General features: G+C 38.2%; 1 protein-coding gene across 1 annotated transcript in view; it reads right to left on the bottom strand.

Moving 5' to 3' along the window:
- The window catches only part of LOC122014055 (protein FAR1-RELATED SEQUENCE 6-like), a 124192-nt gene extending 122095 nt beyond the window's left edge, over positions 1–2097 (bottom strand). Inside the window, exon 1 of the mRNA XM_042570248.1 lies at positions 73–2097. Coding sequence (XP_042426182.1) covers positions 73–2097 — 2025 coding nt within the window. The remainder of the gene's footprint in view (positions 1–72) is intronic.
- Positions 2098–12428: the final 10331 nt, after the last annotated feature.

Below are 12428 nucleotides of genomic sequence, written 5' to 3'. Positions count from 1 at the left end.
CTTTGCCCTTTTCTCAATTTGCTCAAGTTTTGATTATTTTCTTTTCGTCGGTGGACGCCCACGAGACCTTACTTTCAGTGGACTGTGAAACTTTTTGCTCTCATTTCTTGATTCCTCATGTATTATGTTGCTATGATGATCACCATCCAATGAATCACCAATGTTGGTATCCATAAATCTTTTTTTTGCCTCTTTTAAAACAAAGCACCTCTCATCATTTTTTGACCCAAGTTGTCCCACTTCCTGTAACAATGGTTGAAGGTTATTATATCTTCGTCTTTCCTCTGCATGCTGACAAGAATCATCATAAATATTAGTGATTCCTTGATATTCATGTTTAATGTCTTTACGCCATCGTTCTAAAATATAATGTTCTAGAACTGTAGTGACTTTTCTTTTTACCAGAACAGACATCAAATGTCTACAAACAATTCCACGAAACTCAAAGAGATGACACAAACACTTCATATGACATTGTAACTCACTATATTGTACCCAAAAGGAAATCTCTTTTGGAGTTGTTCCATCTTTTCCATATACAGTTTCCATCACCTCAAAAAACAATGTTGATCCTTCTTCCTTCACAAATGAAGTATTACAAAACATCAAGCCTCGTAGTTCATTTTGAAACAACTTAAATATCTTGTTAGTGTAAACACTTTGGAACTGCTTTTCAATTGGATTGCCACTGATGACCGGAATTATTGAATTAAAAGAAGCAAAATCAGAATTATCTTCCTTTTCAATCTTGCTTTTCAAAGCATTGTCATATTGTTCAACAAACTGCTTCAAAGTTGTTTTTGAATGAACATAATCATCAAAAAAAGCATTCATACTTTCACTTCTTTGACTTGTCGACATTCCTGCCCAAAATTTATCTTTCACATACACAGGCATCCACTTATGACGAATTTCATATAAAGAATTCAACCAATCATTTTTCTCCAAGTTAAATTCTTTGATAAACTTTTTCCAGTTGCTATCACATTCTATAGATGTCAAAGAATTATAAACAATATTCTTCAAGTTTCTCTTTATCAACTTATAGTTGGCATGACTACTAAACTTAGCTGGAAGTTTTTTCATAATATGCCAAAGACATAAACGATGATGAGAGTCTGGAAATACCTCAAGAATTGCAATTTCCATGGCTTTGCATTGATCCGTAATAATAGCTCGTGGAGCTCTTCCTCTCATGCATGCCAACCATGATTTAAATAACCAAATGAAAGTTTCTGAATCTTCTTTAGATATCAAACCACAACCAAGTAATATGGATTCACCATGATGATTTACTCCAACAAAGGGAGCAAATGGCATATCATAACTATTGGTAAGATATGTGGTATCAAATGTAACACCATCAGAAAAAGAATCACATGCAGCCCTACATCTTGCATCAGCCCAAAATATATTTCTGATGTGAGAATCTTCATCTACATCAATTACATAAAAGAAATTTGAATTTCTACTTTGCATACGACAAAAGTAATTATTCAAGGCTTCTGCATTACCATTCCCAAGCCTTAATCTCCGTGCTTCAGCCACATAATTTCTACACTTTCTCTCATCAAACGACAAATTTTCATAACCACCAGCTTCAACAACAAATGATTGAAAACTTTTACTCAAAGTTATTCCTGCTTGATCATTCAACTCTAATTTCCTCTTAGTTTGAGAATCTAACACTTTATTGCATCTGAAATGTCTTGACTTCCTTGGACTTAATGCATGATTATGTTCTAGTTGAATACTAGTAATGACACATAATTCATCATTATGAACTGTAATATTAATCTTTGCTTTACAATCCGTTTTGCTACAAGCTCTAGGATAAAATGAAAATTTCACTTTAGGAACAGTCTTACCATTTTTAGAGCATCCGAATGAAAAATATTTTATCTGGCCATCATCTCCTTTTTTGGAACCCAACTTTGAAATACCAAAACCAAGACCTTGGGCATATGATTTGTAAAAAGCACGGACTTCTTCTTCAGATGAAAAATACATCCCAACTTGTGGAGTATCAAGTGTATTTGAGCTTGATGAATCACCCAACACTTGCACATCACCCTCAATTAATAGTTCTTGCTCCATAACAATTTTACAACCTAAATTCAAACTAAATAGTTATTGGCAAACATAAATAAATAATAGCACAAAGAAATGTTTAAGAACATCATTAGGAAAAAAAAACTGAAATGAGAACATAACAAGGAACATACATAAATAAATAATTCAATAGGTTTCTTTTGCTGTTATGAATACACATAACTTACAAAATAGCAAGGAATAAACAACACGCATTATTGATGTCAGATTTGTGAAGAAACAACAAAGCATCAATCAAGGTACCCTTTAAGTAGGATAATGAATCATGAAATTTAACTAAAATACAGGAGAAGATACAGTGAGTGAATCCACTTCCTATACATTGGAAACTCTTTGCATAGGAAGAAATCTTAAAGGTAATAAATTCTGCTATGCCTATCCATCCATGTTGGTTCATCAAAAATAGACAAGAAAGTTCATGAGCTTCCTATACATTTAACTAAAACACAAGATACTGCCAGAGTAGATACTGTGAGTTACTAGAATGGAAAGGGCTTCACAGCGTGGAGAAGCTTGGAGCTTCACAACATGGAGGAGCTTCACAACATGGAGGAGCTTGGAGCTTCGCCGCGTGGAGGAGATTTAGGGCTTCACAGCGTGGAGAAGCTTGGAGCTTCGCCGCGTGGAGATGCTCGGCTTTGAGAAGCTTCGAGGAGCTGTCAGCGTGGAGTAGCTGGCCGTCGTCGTGGGTGGAGGAGGAGGGAGAAGCGGCGACAGTGGAGGAGAAGGGAGAAGTCGAGCCGAGCCGCGTGAGCTTTACAGCGTGGTGGAGGAGCTTGGAGCTTCGCCGGTGGTGGAGGAGAAGGGAGAAAGGGAGATAGGGCTTCGCTGGTGGTGGCGGAGAAGGGAGACAGGGCTTCGCTGGTGGTGGAGGAGAAGGGAGAAAGGGAGATAGGGCTTCGCTGGTGGTGGAGGAGAAGGGAGAAAGGGAGATAGGGCTTCGCTGGTGGTGGAGGAGAAGGGAGAAGGGCACACTGTAAAGCTCACGCGGGAACATTTCTCATTGATTTTTTTATTTCTTTTTTTTTCCACGTAGCACTTGCTGAGTCATTCCCTGAGCATTTCGTGCTCCAAATTCACCGAGCGTATCATTTCTCTATTGGGAAGGCGTTGAGCGCATACCAGATGGAATCTCGATTTGTTACCGATTCACCGAGATTTGTCAGTTGCGTTATCAGCTCCTTGATTCTCGCTTGGAGTTGCGCTACCTTCTCGCCGGTGTTCATCCGGAGATTCGTCAGTTGAGTCCAGAGGATGTCATGCCTCGCTAGCTTCGCTTCCGAGGTGCCTTCGTGGAGCTCCAGGAATTTATCCCAGAGGTCTTTGGTGGAGTCGTAGCTTCCAATCCGACTTACCCCCTGGGGTGGCAGAACACTAAGCAGGTGAAATTTCACCTTTCTGTTGGCCACGAAATCGGCCTGCTCCTTCCTCGTCCAGTTGTATTCTTCTTTGTCTTTTGGCGTTGTATATCCATATTTCATTATTAAAAGGATATTGAATTCGATCTTGAAAAATACCTCTATTTTTCGCTTCCATGTAGCGAAGTCTCCGTCGAACTTCGGGGGATGAATGTTCGCTCCGGCCATCATCTTGATCTTTGCGCTTCAGTTGGCGGTTAGTCCTTCTGAGGCGGTTGGGCTCTGATACAACTTGTTGGTGCAGTGGGGTCGGTAAGAGGGGGGTGAATTGCCTGCAAATGAAAGTATACCCTCCTTAAGACTTTCAACTCAAAAATACAGTACTAATAAAAATGAAAGAATAGAAATAAAGAGGAGACAGAATTTTAACTTGGTTACAACCCAGGGGGTTGTTAATCCAAGGCGGTCGAACAGCTCTACTAGAATATCTCCTTTACTGTAGGCGGAGAAGCCTTTTTCTACACACTTAGAATGCTCAGAGGTTGCTAGGAACTTAATACAGAGTTGAATGATTATTTCCTAGCTCCAGGGGCCTTTATATAGCTCCTGGAAAGTTTATCTCGAGTGTTGAAGGCGCCTCCAAAAGGGTTCAAGACGCCTCCAATGGTTTGACCGGATAAAGCTCTATCCGATTGCAAACGACCACTTTGGTTGAGTCTGAGGCGCCTCAAACAACCTTGGAGGTGCCTCAGACTATTTGAGGCGCCTTCTAGGTGATGGAGGTGCCTCAGACTAGGCAGGCAGCACAGGCGCCTTTAACACTTCGTTGAAGGCGCTTCAAGCTAGCTTTCCAGCTCCTTTTGACTTCATTTTGGCTTCCGATGCTTCGATAGCTTGGGTGATTGTGGCCAACCGGAATAGGGCTCACCCGAACCCAATTCCTAGCCTTTTCCTCGAGCAGGCTTCCATCCTGGCTTCTCATTCCTCAAACGTTGCACACGTTCTTCTCGTCCACCGGAGTACTCTTCCACAGCTCTCTCGTCCTTCGGAAGCACCGAGCCCGTCGGCTCCCTTCCCGTGCCATCCTTCTCGCTAGCTGCGTCTTTCGTTCGACTTCCTGCGTTCCTAAGTTCCTGCACACTTAGACACAGGGATCAGATAACAAAGCAGGTCCTAACTAACTTGGTTGATCACATCAAAATACCCACGGGGTCCAACAATATCGTCCACGGAATTATGAGCCTTGAAGTAGGAGTTGTTGAAGGCTTCGAACCAAGTAAAACCAACTTTATTCTGATTTCTTTGTTTCTTTTCTTATTCTATTTTTTTTGCTACACATTGATTTTTCAAACCAAAAAAGAAAGGTTTTTTAAAAACGTGATTCACCCCCTCTCATGTTCTATACGATCCTACAATTTCTGGTTAGAGCAAATTGCATTTTTGGGACACATAGTATTAAGGAAGGGAATTGATGTTGATCTTGCAAAAGTAGAAGCGATTTGGAATTGGGCTATTCCAGAAAAATACAACTTAGATTCATAGTTTCTTGGGTTGGCAAGTTATTATCAGAGGTTTATATAGTTCACGGATTGCCTTACTAATGACGTGACTAACCAAGGAGGGAACAAAATTTGATTGGACTAAAAAATGTGAGAAGACCATGCTAATATTAGTGATTCTGGAGAGAACTGGATGATTCATGGTGTATACAGATGCGTCCAAGAATGGACTAGGAGCAATCTTGATGTAAGATGATAAAGTTATTGCCTATGCCTCTCGACGACTAAAGGTGTACGAGCAGAACTATCTTACTCATGATCTTGATCTAGACCAGTTGTATTTGCCTTGAACTATGGAGGCATCATCTCTATGGTGAACACTGTGAGGTTTTTACCGATCACAAAAGTTTAAAATATTTTTTCACACAGAAGGAATTAAAAATGAGGCAAAGACGGTGGCTGAAGTTAGTGAAAGACTATGATTGTAACATTAGCTACCACCTAGGTAAGGCTAATGTAGTGGCAAATGCACTGAGTTGAAAATCTGTAACATTGTCACAGTTAACAAACCAACAACAGTTGATCTTAGAATTTCAACAGTTGAGTTTATAAGTGATCCAACTGAATGAGGAGTTTAGTCTATCAGCATTGTCAGTTGCACCAAATCTACTTGACCGATTTCGAATAGGCCAAGCATTTGATCAATAGTTTATAGAATGGAGGTGTAGAGACAAGGCCAAGGGCCACACCCTATACATGATTAATGATGGAATTGTGCAATACGACGGTCAAACTTGGGTACCTTTGGTTGACACACTAAGAGAAGATATTATGAATGAAGCACATATTACACCTTATTCCATTCACCCTGGGAGTACGAAGATGTACAAAGATCTAGAGTTGTTGTATTGGTGGCCAGGAATGAAAAAGGACATCGTCAAGTTTATAAATGAATGTCTTACATGCTAGCAAGTAAAGATTGAGCATTAGAGATTGGCAGGACTGTTGAAACCACTTCCTATTCCAACGTGGAAGTGGGAAGATATTACCATGGATTTCATGATAGGGTTTTACCAAGAACACCTATAGGATAGAATGCAATATGGGTGATTGTTGATAGACTGACAAAGTTAGCTTGCTTTCTACCTGTGAAAACTATTGGTGCAATCAACCACTAGGGGTTCAATATTTGACAATGTACCCAAGTATGGTTAGGTTTAATCTAAATAAAACTTGATGTTTAGAAGAGAGAAGTTTAGTCAAGATTGTTGGACCCCGTGGTTGTTTTGATGTGATCAACCAAGTTAGTTAGATCCTGTTTATTTTTTATCCCTGTGTCTAAGTGTGCAGGAGCTTAGGAGCACAGGAAGTTGAGCGGAAGAAGCAGTTAGCGAGAAGGACGGCACGGGAAGTGAGTCGACGGGCTCGGTGCGTCCAAAGGACGAGAAAGCTGGGGAAGAGTACACCGGTGGGCGAGAAGAACGTGCGCGACGTTCAAGGGATGTAAAGCCGGGATGGAAGACTGCTCGAGGAGAAGGCCGGGAATTGGGTTCGGGTGAGCCTTATTCCGGTTGGCCGCAATCACCCAAAAGATCAGAGCATCGGAAGCTAAAGCGAAGTGGAAAGGAGCTGGAAAACGTCCTGAGGTGCCTCACACTTGTCTGAGGTGCCTCACACTGGACTGAGGTGCCTCATACTGGTTGGAGGCGCCTCAAGCAGTTTGAGGCGCCTTCAACACAGCTTGAGGCGCCTCCAAGTCGGTCAACTCGACCATTTGAGCACGGATAGAGTTTTATCCGCTTGACTTGGTTAGAGGCGCTTTGGACCTTGTTGGAGGCGCCTTGGACCTTTGAGATAGGATTTCCAGGAGCTATTTAAAGGCCCCTGGAGCTAGGAAATATTAATTCATTCAAGCAATCAACTTTGTAATCAATTCCTAGCAACTAGTGAGCATTCTAAGTATAAAAAGGCTTCTCCGCCTACAGTGAAGGAGACTCTGCTAGTGGAGCTGTTCAACCGCCTTGGATTAACAACCGCTTTGGTTGTAACCAAGTTAAATTTGTTGTCTCGATTTCTTTTGTTATTTCATTATTTTTATAGTTGCTATTATTTTAAGTTGAAATCCTTGAGGAGAGTATAATATTACTTTGTAGGCAATTCACCCTCCTCTTGCCGACCCGCTGCACCAACAAAGATTAGATGACTAGTAAGGGTAAGTCCTAACCGAAGGTTAGGCAGGTGAGAATTCAACTAAGTGATTAGTTTTAACTAGAGATTAGTCAAGGAAAAGTCCTGATGAGTGAAGCTAGACCCTAGTGAGTAAAATATTAGGGTTGATTTGTAGTTAGAGAGGGGGGGGGGGTGAATAGCTCGTCGCACTTGTTGTCTTGCTTCATGATAATGATATGCAGCGGAATAAACAAGAAATAAGACTCACAACGCTAACATAAGGATTTACTTGGTATCCATCTCAAAAAGAGGTAACTAATCCAAGGATCTAGCCCTCACTCACTCATCCACTATAAAAATACTCATTCTCGGTAACTACCAAAGGCAGAGAAGCCTTGTACAAACTCTTGCACAAATAATACAAGAAGAAGGGAATACAAGGTAATACACTATCAAATCTTACAAGATTTACAATGAAGAAACCCTAGCTTGCTTCTCCTTCTTGTTTAGAATGCCTCTTGTGTTAGAATGTATACTAAAAGCCTAGCTTTTGGTATAAAACATTTATCTAGAAATAAGAATCACATTGGTCAAATGTCTACATTTGTGATAAATGTAGTTGTTCAATTAATTTATATTGTAGATAACATGGTGTGTGGTGTCACACACAGAAGATCATGTTATCAGTACCTTATAAATTATAAACAGTAGCTCACGATCAAAATGGAAAGGAACAAACCATTAGAAGGTCGTAGTGTAATTAGGTATCAGTTTATCTTGACTGTATAATTACACTAGTACACTTAGAGTATATTGAGTAGGACCATTTGAGGTCGTTTCTTTTATACTGATTTTATAAAGAAACAAAGACCTCGGTTATTATAGAAGTGTGTGCTCTTAATCCTAATATAATAACAAGCACATATATTTGATATTTATTTCTTTAATTTATCAATGGGTGAGATTTAGTTCGATGAATCAATAAGCCCGATAAGTTGGGAAATGGTATCACTTATAGTGTGTGTTGTTGATTATAGAAAGAAACTGTGTCCTAGAGATACTAGGTTGATAATGTCCTCAAGAGGAGCTCATAAGGATTGTCATGTTAAACTCTGCAGGTGGACCTAGTCCGACATGATGATAAGGTTGAGTGGTACTACTCTTGGACTAAGATATTAATTAAATGAGTTGTCAGTAACTCACTTAATTAGTGGGCATTCGATATCTTAAACACAGGGAGACTAACACACTCATAATAAGAAGGAGCCCAAAAATGTAATTTGGGATTGGTGCGGTAGTTCAATAATAGTTCTCTAGTGGAATGAATTATTATTGATAAAATTAAGTTGTGTGTTCGGGGCGAGCACGGGATGCTTAATTTTATCGGGAGACCAAAACCAATTCCTCCTCTCGGTCCCTATCGTAGCCTCTTAATTATAGAGTACTATACCCACCTATACCCACCTTCTTACACATCTTATAGGGGGCGGCCAAGCTAGCTTGGAGACCAAGCTAGGGCCGGCCATGGGTATGTTCATGGGTGAATTCATGTGGCCGTCCCTATTAAAATAAAAAGGAATTTTAATTTTAAAATTTTTCTTATGTGGATAATATAATTTAAAAGAGAGTTTAAAAATTTAAATCATTCCTTTTATAAGATTCTACAAAAGATTAAGAGAAGAGTTAAAATCTCTTTCCTTATTTGTAGATTAAAAGGTTGATTTTAATTTTGGTAAAAACTTTCCTTTTAATTCATGATTTAAAAGAAAGTTTAAAAATTAAAAATTCTCTTTTATTAGTTTGTACAAAAGATTAAGAAAAGATTTAATATCTTTCCTTATTTGTAGATTGAAAGGAGATTTTAATTTTAGAGATAACTTTCCTTTTTGGAAATTATCCACATGTTTAAAAGAAAGATTTTAATTTATAAAATTTCTTTTATTAACCAATCATGAAGGGATTAAAATTATTGGAGAAATTTTTATAAATTTCTAGAAACAAATTAGGAAGTTTTAATTTTTGTTTTAATTAAAACTCTCCTTGTTTTGGGGAGAAGAGTGGCCGGCCATTATAATTTGAAAAGAGAGAATTATTTTAATTAAATAAATTTTCCTTTTCAATGGCAAAAGAATTAAGGAAGTTTTTATTAAATTTTCCTTATTTGCCAAGACCAAGGATTATAAAAGAGGGGGTAGAGGAGGCTTCAAGGCTAACGACTCTATTCTATTTTCCCTCTCTTTTCTCCTTGGGTATGGCCGGCCCTTTCTTTCCTCTCCTCTCCTTTGTGTGGCCGAAACCTTCTCATGGTGGAGATAGCTTTGGTGGCCGGATCTAAGAAGGAGAAGAAGGAGAAGCCTCTTTTCTAGCATCCCTTGGAGCATGGTGGTGGTGGCCGAACCTCTTCATCCTAGGAGAAGTTTTGATGGCCGAAACTTGTAAGGAAGAAGAAGGTGCTTGGTGGTTCTCATCTCGGAAGATCGTTGCCCACACAACGTCCGAGGTTAGAAGAGGAATACGGTAGAAGATCAAGAGGTCTTTCTAAAAGGTATAACTAGTAATTTTTGTTTCCACATCATACTAGTTATTTTTGAAAATAATACTAAATACAAGAGACATACGATTCTAGAGTTTCGAATTTGTTTTCGATATAGTGTTCTTTTGTTTTTCTTTCCCTTGTGATTTGATTGTTTTTTTCGGTTAACCTAAAGTTATTTTAGGAAATTAAATATTAGCTTTCCATAAAAGGTTTTGTCTAGTCGGTGGTGGTTGCTCCCATATCCAAGAAGGTCATGTGCCTCGCCACGTCAGTACTGGGAACCAATTATGGAAATTAATATTTAATGGAATTAATAACTTAAGGTGATTTGGGTTGAACGTGTTAAGTTCCGCAGGAGATCCAAGTCAAAACCTAAAAGAACAAATAGATTAAGTTTTGGATCAAACGTGTTAAGTTCCGCAGGCGATCCAAAATTTAATTTAAAAGAACACATGGTAGCTAGGAAAAAGTTCAGACCTTTGTACAAAATTTTTGTACAGTGGAACCTTTAGGTTTTCCGAGTAGCAACCAACAATTGGTATCAGAGCTAGGGTTTTGCCTCTGTGTATTTGGTATTAGTTTAATTATGCACATGTCATACATAATTTAGGCAGGATAATAGTAGGATGTGCTAACTTTGTGGATGCAGGATCCAACTATTATGGCTTTTAGTTATTATGTGTGTGATTGGACCCTTGGACATGTCAAGGGCATTTATATGGTGTGCATGATTGTATTATAAAATACGGAGCGGTATTTAGTTTTATTAGGATTTTATTTTTGATCTAGATACATGTACATTCCTTTTATGGAATATAGGATCAAAATGTAAAATTCTATTTATGTCGCGGATCGAATCTTGCAAAGCGTGGAACCTTCTAAGGACCAGAGGCGCAGCGGAACTAGGAGCAAGATGGATGCGACAGCTAGACCCGGTGGCGGTGGCCAAATATGGCAGCAGCTTGGGATGACAACACACGGAGGACAACTAGAGATAAAAGCCATAATAGTTGAAAATTAAATTTTCTATTTATTGCTTTTATATTGTGCTGTGTGTGCATGTTAGTTTACATATTTAGTAGGCTAGCATAGTTAAAATTCCTCATTTATAAATAACTAAGTGGGAGAGGGATTTTTAAATAAATCCCATGGTCTCCATTACTGGTTTGTAAGTGATGCAAACAAGCTTGCGCGTTGGCTCTGAGTGCCTTCCTCCATAACGGATGAGCTTGTTTGTGGATCACTAGAACAGACTTCCATTTTTGGATGACTATAGGAAGTTAATTAAGAGCGTGTGATCTTCCCCAACGGAAGGGGCATAATCTTATTAATGGACTTAGTGTCAAGTAATGGTATACACTTAGACACATCTAATAGTATCCTCCCCATCGGAGTCACTGCTATTATTTGTGTGACCAAATGATACCAACTATTAATTTTATTTGTCAAAAAGTTAGGTTGACAAGATAATAAAATTAATGGGTTAAAACCCTCCTTTTACAAATGTTGAATTTGTATACGTCCACACTAACGTGGCATGCAAAATTCACGGTATTTGAGGTGTTGGTGAATTTAAATAATATTGTTTGAGGAATCAATATTTTTTTAAATTCAAAAGTTTTTGACCAAATATTTGATCAAAGACAGATCAACTATTAATTTTATTCGTCATAAAGTAAAGTTGACTAGATAATAAAATTAATGAATAAAATCTCCTCTTCAATTTTGTATACGTCCACACTATCGTGGTATACAAAATTCATGGGGATTTTTAAGGATTTGATCTTGACCAAATATTTTTGTGATTCTTAGGATTTAAATATTTGACAATCTCTAGTAGTCATACTATAGAAAAAGACTTAGTAGTCCCAATTGTAATGATTCGAAATAGGACTTGGACATTAAGGTAGACTGTCTTCTTAGAACTAAGAACAATTTAGGTGTATTTAATTCATTAGTTGAAACATGTCTAGTGGTGTTATCTACCAGAACCTGGAGTGTAGATACAAGATGCCATTAATCATGTCTGCAATTCATTGCAGGGTTCTAGGAAACCCGACAACTAAATGAAAGGTAAATCACCGTCCACATGGGCACTACTGTAAAAGTGGTAGCTGTTGCAGTGGGAGATGTTTATCTTTTGATAAGAATAAAATATGGATTTTAAGTAATTGTCTTTACGTACCAAGTTTAGAAAGAACCTGATTTCAGTTTCTAAACTATTATAGATATTGTGTCTATTTTGATAACAAAGTTGTTGTCAAGAAAAATAGGGAAGTTATCTATTCTGGTATGATGGTTGACAATTTATAATCCAATAACTCCCACGATGCAACAAATGGAAATTAGTAACACATCTTCTAATTTTAAGAGAAAGCAACCTTTAGAAATGAACCAATTATATCTTTGGCATCTAAAGCTAGGTTATACTTGAGTAGGATTCATTGGTAGCTGATGAACTTTTGGGTTCATTAGTAGTGGAAATCTTTCCAACCTGCGAGTCTTACTTGGAAGGAAAATAACCAAGAAGCTTTTAAATCCGAGGGGTATGGAGTCAAAGATATGTTGAAAACGGTTCATTCTGATTTGTGTGATCCTATGACTATCCAGACAAGAGGTAGTATTGAATATTTTGTCTATTTTATAGACAACTATTCAAGATACAAATAAATTTACTTAATGTACCGCAAGACTAAGTACTTTGATTAGTTCAAAGAGTACAAGGTTGATGCGGAGAAATGTTAAAGTAAAAAG

This window comes from Zingiber officinale, chromosome 8B (genome assembly GCF_018446385.1).
Source record: "Zingiber officinale cultivar Zhangliang chromosome 8B, Zo_v1.1, whole genome shotgun sequence".
NCBI classification, from domain to species: domain Eukaryota; kingdom Viridiplantae; phylum Streptophyta; class Magnoliopsida; order Zingiberales; family Zingiberaceae; genus Zingiber; species Zingiber officinale.
The sequence above is the reverse complement of the archived record's forward strand: the minus strand, read 5'-3'. Positions and strand labels throughout refer to the sequence as shown.